At 28.6% G+C, this 12620-nt stretch overlaps 1 protein-coding gene across 4 annotated transcripts in view; it reads right to left on the bottom strand.

The window, feature by feature from the left end:
- LOC122499775 (dihydropyrimidine dehydrogenase [NADP(+)]) overlaps positions 1–12620 on the bottom strand; it is a 258962-nt gene that overhangs the window by 231442 nt on the left and 14900 nt on the right. For all 4 annotated transcript variants that reach the window (XM_043608280.1, XM_043608282.1, XM_043608283.1 and 1 more), the window contains one exon: positions 8914–9246. In XM_043608280.1, the coding sequence (XP_043464215.1) occupies positions 8914–9246 (333 nt within the window). The remainder of the gene's footprint in view (positions 1–8913; positions 9247–12620) is intronic.

A 12620-nucleotide genomic window follows, 5' to 3' on the forward strand; every position in this document is an offset into this window, starting at 1 on the left:
TCTTTAAGAATTGCAATTGAAAAGGAGGACAATTTGACCACATTGAAAAAACATCAACGTATCAATAAGGAAATAAAAGCACTCCAAATTCACAGATTTGAAATGAGCAATGGTAGAAAAGTGAGAGTGAAATTTAACGTGTTACAAACTATGCTAGATGGTAAATGCCTTAACACTGTAGTAGGTAATGCAGCAACCAGTCGTTGTCCAATGTGCCTTAAAACTACTCATCAATTAAAGGATTGGAACAATGAATTAGTTGTAAACATTACATCTTTAAAACACGGCTTAGGATTACTACATTGCGAAATTAAAGCAATGGAGTACTTTCTGCATTTATCTTATCGTTTAAACTTGCAAGTCTGGGATGTCCGCAAACACGACTCAGGCAAGTTACAAAGTTTTCAAATATTTCAAATATAATCTCTTCACCATCATACCAATATTATTATTTTAAAATTTTTTTTACAAAACAAATCTAGGAAAGGAAAATTGCAACTCTTGCTTTACAAATATATCAACTTTTGCTCTTTCTTTCTTCGAAGGTAAGCAAAAGTGCGATTCACTTGCTCTAAACACATTAACATATTAACATATGATTTTTTTAAATTGATTTTTAAGGGGTACATCATTTAGATAATTACTTTAACTATTTACTTTTAGAAAAGCGTGATGCAAGAAAACGTGAAGTGCAAAGCAAAATTTACAAAAATATTGGCGTAAGAGTTGATCAAGTCTTACAAGGTCATGGAACGACAAACACTGGCAATGTAGCACGAAGGTGTTTTAATAATCCTGAACGGTTTTCTGAAGCTTTGGGCATTGACTTTAAATTGGTAAACAATGTTGCACTTATATTGCTCGCTTTTAAATGTAAGAGACATTTGAATTTGGAAGAGTAACATAAATTATGTAAAGAAACGTACCAATTAAATTACGACTTATACCTATGGTCAAGGATGAGTCTAACTATGCACAAATTATTACAACATGGGTGTGACATAACCAAACAGTTTCCTTTACCAATGATCTACTACAGTGAGGATGCTTTAGAAGCATGGCATAAATTCTACAGAAGTAATATAAAGTCACATGCTCGGCAAAATAGTAGAACCTCTAGGCTTTTAGACATCTTCAATCGTGCAATTTACTTGAGCGATCCAAAAATCTCGTTAATCTTAATCGAAGACCGCGTAAAACAACTCCACGAATTTCCTTCACAAATAGCACGGTTTATTCTCTACAGGTAAATATTTAGCAAAAAGTTCTGTCATACAGTAATTGGAAATCAAATTTTTACATAGGGGAGAGTGGGGCAAAGGCGCTAGGTTTACATTTATCGATGTATATTTTTCAAATTAAGCAATTAATTTATGCGGTCTTTGTTTTTCATTATTCTAAAACTAATCAACAAGAAATTTTAATAGTTGTTATTTAGTATATTATAATTATAAATACATTATTTAATGAAATTTAAAAACAATGCAAAAAATGCCTTTGCCCCACACGCTGGGACAGCGAAGTTTTCGACTATATTTCTAAAAGAAAGCATTTATAAGCCTTAAAAAAATTAACAAGTGATATTTATTAGTATAATATTTACGAAACATAAGGTTAACAACATATTATTAAAAGGATTAAACTATTTAAATCAAAAATCAAAACTTTTAGTGATTTTAACCTGATATTGTGAATTAATACATAGAAAATTCGAATATTCAATTGTTTTTAAACAAATTATGTTTAATATTGCCTTTGCTCCACATAACAAACTTTTTTTTTACTTTAAATTTAAAATATTTAGATACAAAATTAAACTAAAACACCACGCCAGTTGTGTAGAGAAATATTTAATTTATTTACATGTTACGTTTTTAAAAATTAAATACTTAAACTTATGTTTTAAAAAATAAAAGTTTGTTTAGTAAAATTATCATTTTATTTTTGCAAAACAATTTTTTTGTTATATTTCTTAAACTATTTGATATTTTTAGGTTTTTCTTTTTTTAATCAATTGGTCTGATTGTATTGCAACTTAATTTTTAATACCAATTGGAATAGACAGAAAATAAAGGAGATATTTTAAAAAACGTCTTTGCCCCGCATAGCGCCTTTGCCCCACTCTCCCCTATTTATAATTAATTTATTATCATTTTGTCGTAGAAATCTAAATAAATTTTCATTAAAGTTCTGAATCCCATTGTCCTTTCTAAACAGTAGTATTTTTTTTTAATTTTCTTATTCTTTCTACATTTTAAAACAAAAATAAATACTACAAATCTACTACAAGTTTATATATTTTCTCTATTGCTTTACCATTTTTATTTCGTTAATAACATAAGAATCTATATTATAAAGCCACATCAACGAAAAAGAGGACGATGATGACTCTGATAAATGCTGTGATGAATAGGTGTTGTGAAAACAAGAAATGCTTTTAAATATGAGAAGAAAATATGCAAGCGACTAACTCTAGAGTTATAACAAAATGTTGTATGTGCATTCGTTTTGATCTTATTTTTATTGTATTACAGTTCATTAGATATGTTTCAAATATTAATCTGCATCATATGTAATAAATTTTAGATTTCAATGTTGTTGGATTGATTTAAAAAACATTTTATAATAAACAACACATTTGTAACTAAAAAAATACCTCTTTGACAAATTTATAAAAAATAAATATTTTCGTTCATCATTAAAATAGATTTATAACTTTTGAAATCTATAAACTATATTTATAATAAGCGTCCCAAACATTAATATTGTTTAATACCTTGATTTTCTTACAGTTAAAAATTATTAACAAATGGACAAAAATATTAGAAAAATTAAAAATTCTAAAATTTGGTTGTGAATTTCAAGACTGTTAAGAAGCTTGTAAATTTAGAGCATTTTGAACCCCTAATTTTTACTTGGAGGAGGAAGGGGTTAATAACGCGATTACAAACATCCAGTAAAATCTTAAAATTTCACAATGTAATTCAAAAGTAATTCTACATTACAATTCAGTCATATTGGAACAGCCATTTTGAATAATCAATTTTTGACGTCAAATTTTTAATCAGCGATCCCAAAAACCTATAAAGAGGGAATCTTGTGTACTTTCAGGCAATAGTCGAGAGATTCTTGTGTAAATCAATAGCAATCTTTGCATTTCAGTCAGGCCATATTGGATCAGCCATTTTGAATAATGAATTTTTGACTTCAAATTTGTAATTAACCCCTTGGCAGTCGATGACGTGTATACACGTCATGGTGCAGCTCAAAAAAGGTGGGCTCAAACTGTCAATGACGTGTATAGACGCAAGCAGATTTTTGGCTACAAAAACACACAGATTTGTCCACAAATTGATACTCGGGGGTTTTCGCGGTCGCTGATTACGAATCCGTTTTCAGATTTTAAAAATTCAAAATGGCGGATCCAATATGGCGGACGACATTTTCAAAAATTCATCGGATTCACTTGAAACTTATTACTCAGGGGTTTTCAGGATCGCTGATTACAAATCTTATATAAGATTTTGAAAATTCAAAATGGCGGATCCAATATGGCGGACATTTTTTAAAATTCATCTGATTCACTTGAAACTTGTTACTCAGGGGTTTTCGGGGACGCTGATTGCGAATCCGATTTTAGATTTTAAAAATTCAAAATGGCGGATCCTATATAGCGGACGACATTTTTAAAAACTTGTCCGATTCATTTAAAACTCGTTACTCGGGGGTTTTTAGGGTCGCTGATTACGAATCTAGCATCAGAGTTTTAAAATACAATGTGGCGGTTCGAATATGGCTGGCGCCATTTTAAAAAATTTATTAGATTTACTTAAAAGTTGTTACTTGGGATTTATTGATGTCGTAGATTAAAAATGTAATATCGGTATTCAAAATGACGGATCCAATATAAGAACAAACAAAAAAAATGTAAAAAAAAAAAATAAATAAAGGAGTGTAAAATCCAACCGCATACCTCCACGTGGTAAACTCTGGGGCCGTAAGTAACCACTATTTTGAGTTTTCAAAATCTGATATCGGATTCGTAATCAGCGACCCCGAAAACCCCCGAGTAAGAAGTTTTAAGTGAATCCGATGAATTTTAGAAAATTTCGTCCGCTATATTGGATCCGCCATTTTGAATTTTTAAAATCTGATATCGGATTCGTAATTAGCGATCCCGATAACCCCTGAGTAACAAGTTTCAAGTGAATTCAGTTGGTTTTTTAATTTTCATGTCCGCCATATTGGATCCGCCATTTTGAATTTTCAAATTCTGATATCGGATTCGTAATCAGCGACTTCAAATACAATAGTATGCGTTTGCGTAAATTTTCGTTTTTTAAAAAGTTGTCGACATTTTTAGCCCACTTATGAGATTTTGGTCTTGACTGCGAAGGGGTTAACGACCCCAAAAACCTTTAAAGAGGGATTCTTGTATAATTTGAAAGCAATTTTGCATTTCGCTTTGGCCATATTGGATCAGCTATTTTGAATAATTATTTTTTAACATCAAATTTGTAATCAGCGACCCCAAAACCTTTAAAAGAAGTTATTAATTTAATTTAAAAGTAATTTTACATTTTTGGCTGCCATATTGCTTCCGCCATTTTTTTTCTTAGTTACTACATGAGATTTGTGATTAGAAAGATAAAAACAAGTGAGTCAATTGTTTTGAGCAGCTATTTTGACCCTTTTCCGGTCTCTATAGGCAAAAAATTAAAAATTTCTTATGAAACGTCAAGTTTCAGAATATTTTTAATAGGTTAAGAATTTTTTAATCTCTTTCTCTATATTTTTCCTCTATTCTATAGAATGTCAGCTTTCATTTCTATTTTTTTGTTGTTCAAATACATCAAATGGTTAGCGAGTTCTACGATTTCGGCACAAAAAAGAGCACTTTAGCCCACTGTGCGCCGGCTCTGGAAAGAGAGAACTCTTTCTCTAAAGGCAATATAAATAAGAATGTCTCTCTTTACCTAATTTGCATATCTACTCGTTTTATATTAAGGAGGATTAAGGATTTATACACGCAGAAAAATATATAGTAACTTTTATTGCTTCCTCTTAAAGGAAGCCTTATAGTGATGTCGATTTCCGCACTTCTTAGAATCAATTATTTTTACAAATTTTCAAACATAGTATACATATTTCGTCCAGAGGAACAAATGTATAAAGTATATATTTCATCAATATTTGTAAAATAATCGATATTTTTATTTTTAACAAAAAATTCGAATTTTGTATTTTTTGAAATAACTTTTTTCTTTATTAAAATTTTTATTAATTCTTATCAAAATTGAATTCCTGCCATTAAAACGAATAGATTCATGTATATAAATGAAGTATATGTTTTATTAATATTTATAAAATTAATCGATATTTTTATTTTTAACACAAATTTCAAATTTTGTATTTTTTGAAATTTTATCTTAATACTTTAAAATAATTATTCTATGTATGTATGGGTGATTAAATTTAAAATGTCATTTTCATGTCCTGCCCAAAAATCTGAAATACTAGTTCATATATAAAAGTTTTTGAAGTCAATTAATTTTTTTAATCACTCCTTCTACTTAAATTAATAATTCTTAGTCGCTAGAAATTCTCTGAAAAAATTTAGCAGAAGAATTAGAAGCAAAATGTCAGTGGTGTCCCTTGTCCGCACTTAAGAAATCAGAACTTTACCTAATAATAAAAATTTTGATTCTCACATTTTTAGTACCAGAAATAGTATATTACGATACTAGGCCAGAAAGTTGGATTTCCTGGCCGGCGTGATATATAAGGCCGAGGCGAAGCCGAGGCTTTATATATCACGCTCGCTAGGTTATCCAATTTTCTGGCCGTGTGTCGTATACAATTTTTCTGCATCCCCAGCCGAAAGTACGTTAAATAATTATTGTTTGAATAATAAAATAGCTGAATAAGTTGCCCGCCCGACTTTTGCAATGTCGAGGCGAAGCCGAGACTTACACGGAGAAAAATGAGTTTGCTATTATATGGATAGCGAATTTTTAGCTATTGCAGCTAATAATTAGCTGTTTTAGCAAAGAAAGTTAGCTATTTTAGCTAATTATTAGCTGCATTAGCTAACAATAATTGCTATCCATATAATAGCAATTAAGGTTAGCTAAGGTAGCTAAAAATTAGCTGAAATAGCTAACGATTTTTCTCCGTGTAGCTGGTCGGGGCGGGCATGAAAAAAAATTATAAGTAAAAAATAATTGGAAGTAAAATTTAAAAAATAGTAAACAAGAAATTTTCTTTTGCAAATAAATATTTAATAATATACAAAATATAATAATAATAAATAAAAGAAAATAAGAAATTTCATGCATTATTTTGATGACTGTCAGTTGTTTTCAAAACGTGAGCTCTGTAAGTAACGTGTCTGTGTGGTTGCTATGCTAACATGTACGTGTGTTGAAATTCTTGTAACCAATCAGAGCGCTCGTTGGGTCTGTCGAGCCGGCCACAAAAGTCTCTATTCCCGGAGCCAAATCAGACCGGGAAGACAGTACTTTCGGCAAAGGGATACAGAAAAATTATTTTGTACAGCTAAGAGTCTATATTTTTATATAGTAATTGTGCTAGCAGAATAATTTTGATCCAGTGCTAAAAAAATCAAAATCGCCTGTCCGTATGTTTCATATTTTTAAGTAATTATCGCAAATTTTGAATATCATGTCTGATATTTAAATAACCTAGTGCAGATAATTGTCTTATTAAGCGTTAATAGTATTGGTAATATGTATAGCTTCTTAAAGAAAAAACATTACAACATTCTATCACATCTATAACTTGTACGGTTAGTGGCAGAAAGGAAGTAACACTTTGTCGAGCACACCATGTCAGTGGTGTCCCCATCAAAAAATTGTTCATAATATTAATAGGGGAGAGTCTCCAGTTGTGAGACACCTCCAGTTGTGAGACAGTCAATTTTTTTTAACATGCAATATTAAAAAGCCGATTGGTTTATATAAAAACATTTCTTTTTATATGAGCCAACTTTTTCGTGTACGCCGAAGCGGATATATAAACTGTTTTTGTTAAATACCAACACTGTGTGTGATAATCGACTAAAAAGCGTTTTTTTTTCAATAAATGCAAAGTACTTTTTTTCCAAGTTAATTAATTGGAAAAGGTAAATGTAATGCATTTTCTTTTTTTTATTTCTTATATTTTGTGATGCAATATTGCATTGTTCAAATCTACGGTTGAAAATAATTTAATTTTCCTTTTTCAAAATAGCGCCAATTTCTGGGTGTGAGACACAGCATATCACCAGTTGTGAGACGGTGTCAACACCCATCTGGGCAGCATAAAAAATACGACTTTGCAGGCATACTATTTAAATGTTGTTTTGTTTTTTTTCTAGTATTTTTGGGCATGTCAAGTGGAAAAAAGTCAATTGATTCAGAAGAAATCAATTTTAATGCTCTTGTTCAAGCTATTAAATTGTGTTTATTTGATAGTCATATTTTGGCGAATAAATATTATTATTTAGTATATAATAATATATATTATTAATATATTTAATTATTTCTACTAAACATAACGTTTTATGTCAAACTTATTAAATTTTAGCAATTTTTAATGAGTGTCTCACAACTGGAGACATTTTTTTTTTTTAAAAAGCGATGTGCTCGGAAAATGTATCGTAAAATTTTTTGAGTTCATCGAAACACTATACTTTCTTTTAATAAAAGTTGCGTGTTTCTGTTACCTTTCGAACGGTGTATTTTATTAATAATTTCGTTTACCCGTTTACAATTTACGGGTCAAAAATGAAACCCGTCTCACAACTGGAGACTCTCCCCTATTTTTTAAATATTATTGTATCTCATTTTCAGTTATTACACGTACTTTAAAAACCGCAACGACTTTAACTTAAAAATAAAATCTCTCTTTTTCGAAAATGAGAAATGAAGCAAAATGTCAGTGGTGTCCCTTGTAGTAGTGTCCCCTCAAAATTCTGTTTCTTGCAGCTTATTATTTTATTTTAAATAAATTTGTGTTAAATTTACTCCTTATATGCAGTTAATGAAGATTTGATAGTGGATTGTAATTGCTTATAAAAATAAGCTGATTTTATTCTCACTATTCAAAAAAAATTATCAGTGAAATCTTTCAAAAATTTCAGTGGTGTCCCTCAATGTTCATATGTCTTTTTGGTCTTCAAAAGTATATTAATTTATGGCAGAACTCATTACAAATATTTTTTAAGTTATGTTGAAACATTCATTATTGTAATTTGAAATATTTTAACTTTTTAAAGTTGTAAGAATTTATTTGAGAAAAGAATAAACGAAAACAGAAAATTTCTTATCATTTCTGCCTATCGTTTTTCACCTGGTGAAAATTAAAATTTGCTTCCACTTGCTTGACCACTATTATTTTTGTCCATCATATATTCTAGTCAACCAAAATAGAGTATCGTTAAGTTCAAAATCGAACATCGAAAAATCAAAGTTAGTAGGATCAAAAATGATATTTTAAGTTTAATCACCCGTATAATAAAAAATTAAGCAAGTGGTATATATAATATTGAGGAAGCTAAATGATCATAAAATGAACAACTTGTTATAGTAAAACATTTCTGGTTAAGTATTTCTGGTAACTTTTACTACTTTTGGAGTAAATTTTACAAATAAGATCTTCCAGCAGTTTTTTAAAAATTTAAATTAATTGAAACGGGATAAACATATTCTCCGTGCATTGTTTAAAAACAATAAAAAGCTAAATCCGAAATAATTGTTTAACCCCAGGAATGGGGTTTAAAGATACTTTTACGAACGTTTTCTAGATTTTTAGAAATTCTTGCAGTGTTTCGACAATTTCTGTGGAATATTCAATGAATAAATGATTAAATATTTCTGTTTAAAAAATTCTTAGAAATTAGAAAAATATTACATCAGTGGCGAATTGCTGTAATCCTCCAATATTAATAGGCCCCTCTTCAGTTGAATAAAGATTGCATCCACCTACACAAAGATCACTCGTTGGACATACCATTCCACAAGTAAGTCCCAATGGATTATCCGAGAAAATTGCTTTTGCAGCTCCATAATAATTTTTATTTGAAATCGAAGTTATAAATGATTTTATATCCAATTGCGTTGGGCACGATTTTTGACAGGGCGCATCGGCACATTTTAAGCATCTTGAAGCCTCAAATAATGCTCCCCTTTCACTTAATGTTGTTGTTTTAATGTCATCGAAATTTTTCGTCAAACTCAAACAACCCTTTAAAATATTTCATTATTATTATAGATTACTTCTTGTTAGATTTAATTAAGTGACTAAAATTAATTAAATTAAAATGTTTATAACTATGCTAATTCAGGCTCCAGAACTTAAAAGGGCACATACAGCATTGATTTTAAATGGTAAAAGTGTGCCCTTTTAAGATCCGGAGCCTCAATTACTAATTAATATTGCGGACAATAATTAATTCATATTAATTAGATAAACATATTATTAATTAATATACACTACCGTCCATGAGTATCAGGACGATTACACGCGTAAAATGCGTAAAATGCTTATTTTACGCAAAATTTATTCTTTGTCTTTAAAGTCATTTCGTTAACTATTTTTTTAGTTGTAGAGTGAGAAAGAAATAAAAAAAATTATCAAATTTTCTCATTTTTGTCTCTTAACTTCAACTTTTTCAAAAATCTAAAAAAATTTAGATAATATTTTTTTAAAAACACAGAAATCTTCTTTAGAATTTCAGCTTTAAAATAAGCCTTCGAAAATTAAGAAAGATTAATCCGTCTTCGATGTATCATTAAAAATGTAAAGCCTTGTTTCGACCGATTAGTGCATTGAAATTCAACTCTGACAACTCGATCCTGGCTTCGCGCGGCTGAGAATGAGAGAGAAAGCAGGGACGAAATCATGCGAGGGAACGATAAACTTCCGAGTTTCTTTATATAACTCGTAAAACATCATTATTTATTAGTCCCCAGCATAAACCCGTCCCTGTTTTCTCTCCCATTCGCAGCCACGCGAAGCTAGAATCGAGTCGTCACAGTTAAATTCCAATGCACCAATCGTCGAAACTCGGCTTCACATTTTTAATGATATATCGAAAGTAAAAGTTAAAAAAAAAGTAAAAGTAAAAAAAAAAAAAAAAAATTATTATTATTATTATTATTATTATTATTATTATTATTATTATATTATTATTTCTTTCTTACTTTACAACTTAAAAAATAATTAAGTAAATGACTTCAAAGACGGCTTATTTTACGCAAAATTTAATCAGCTTTCTAACCGTATTTAAGATTTTGTTGTACCTCCTTTTGTTTACGAGATATGATTGAAAAAGTGATGGCATGTTTTTTCATAGAGTCGCTTGTAATCGTCCTGATACTCGTGGACGGTAGTGTACAAAATCAAAATGTTAATTGGTTAATATTAATTAATACTAATTCAAGCTTCGTACTCTATAATTAATTTTTAAAAAGTAGCTATCGAAAAATTGAATTTTACGACTCAATTTTTTTATCATTTTTAAATCAAATTATATTTAAAAATAGAATAATTTTTTTTAAATAAATTTTTACATGGCCATTTTGTATTTTTTTGTTTATCTATTAAGAGAAAAAATTATTTTCAATTTTTTATTAAAAATTCAAAAATTTCGCATCTTTTCAGGTTTCTATTTTCGTACCATCGCTTATCTTTTTAAATTTTAACATCAGTTTGAAAAATCTTGACAATAGTAAAGAATATTGATAATTAACATTATGTCCGAAAATTATGTTAATTATCTATATGATAATGATTATGTTCGAAAATGTTATTTATCCCGGTTAGTTTATTTAAGACGTTCAAATTTTTTAAACGAAGGTTAAAATTTTTTGTCAATAAAATTGAACATAACTTATTATGAGAGAATATTATTACCTGATTGAGTCGATTAATTAAAAGAAAAATTTCAACTATAAATAGAAATTTTTTTCTCTTCTATAGATATTGCCTCTGAAATAAATGTAAATATATAATAAAATAATTCTTATGAACAAAAAAATTGTAATGTTATTAAAAAAGGATATTTTTTAATGAACTTAAAAAAGTAACATAAAAATTGTATTTATGAATTCCAATATAAAAAAAATAAGTAGAAGAATTTTTTCTTGCCTTTTGTAAAACATTGTTGATAGTACAAAAATAGAAACCTGAAAAGTTGCAAAATTTTAGAATTTTTAGTAAGAAATTGAAAGTAGGTAATTTTTTTTTCTTAATACTAGCTCCTCCGACGGCCGCAAGCGGCCGTCTACGGTGCTAGTTTTAATATGTCCATTGTCCGAGTCCATTATTTCATTAATAATAATATTCAAATTTTTTCAGTTAATAATTTGCTTATTTATATTTGAAATGTTGACGTTTTTTTTGACAATGCAAAATAAGATTTATTATGAGTACTTTCTCTTAACAAAAATAAAATTTATATATTCGCGCTCTTTTTAAATAACATACGACTGCAGCGCCACCTTCACATGTACAAACAATTTTAAAAACACCCTTCTATTAAGATTTTACATTCTCATTGCCCATTCTTTACTTCGATACTTTTCGATACATTCGACCTTTCCACTCCATGTCTTTTTTAAGAAAGGATACAAAAAAATACAAAATGGTATTTTTATGTTAAATACTACTCATGAGTATCAATAAATCTTGAAAATAAATAGAGAAAAAAGAAGGTCTTTTTTAGAAAATTTTTTTTTAAATTGAAATTGTATCACTTGTTTTTTATTATTTTTTATTTTGCGTAATTTTACATAAAAGAGTATATAAAAGTAAAGAATGAACCCCAAGATCAACAAAAAATATGAAAATTACGCAATTTTATAGAAGAAAATACAAAAAAGTAATTTTTTTGATAAAATCTTAAAATATTCGTAAAAGTGCAAACAAAATCCTATTCAAAATTAAAGAAATACGCATTTTATTATTTTTTGAGTAGGATAAAATATGTCATTGCGAAAATAATTCGAAATTTATATCGTCGGAATGCCTGGCATGATTTGATATGGATCTTTTCATAATAATTTTGCCGTAAAAGTACAAAAATCTTAAAATTTACAGTGTTGCGTTGAACTTTAACTTTAAATAACTCTTAAAGGAGATAATTTATCAAAAAATCATAAGAAAACTTTTTTTTAGAGCGTTAAATTTCCTATAAGAATATATATTTTTCATTGATGTAAAATGAAATATTTAACGAAAAAAAATTAATTTGTAAAAAGTAGCAAAATTCCATGTATTTTAAATGGTAAATTAGCTATCCATAAAATAGCAAACTCATTTTTTTCCGTGTATGTGTTCTAGTTTCCATTTTCTCAAAACATATCATCAAAGATATAGGTCCCCAGTAAAAAAAATTCGATACACGGACCGCGGAGTTCGTATACGAGCTCGGTAGCTCGTATGAGAAAACTCTCATACGAGCCTTTTCCGTAATGAGAAGTGTATAGATGCTTGTATACGAGGTGACTTTTAAAGCATTTTTCTTAATATAATTAACACTAATTTAAAGTAAATGTAGATAATAGAAATGAATTTTCAAAGTAAATTTATAATATAATATAATTATCTAACAAAAT

This window comes from Leptopilina heterotoma, unplaced genomic scaffold (genome assembly GCF_015476425.1).
Source record: "Leptopilina heterotoma isolate Lh14 unplaced genomic scaffold, ASM1547642v1 Lhet_176, whole genome shotgun sequence".
NCBI lineage: Eukaryota > Metazoa > Arthropoda > Insecta > Hymenoptera > Figitidae > Leptopilina > Leptopilina heterotoma.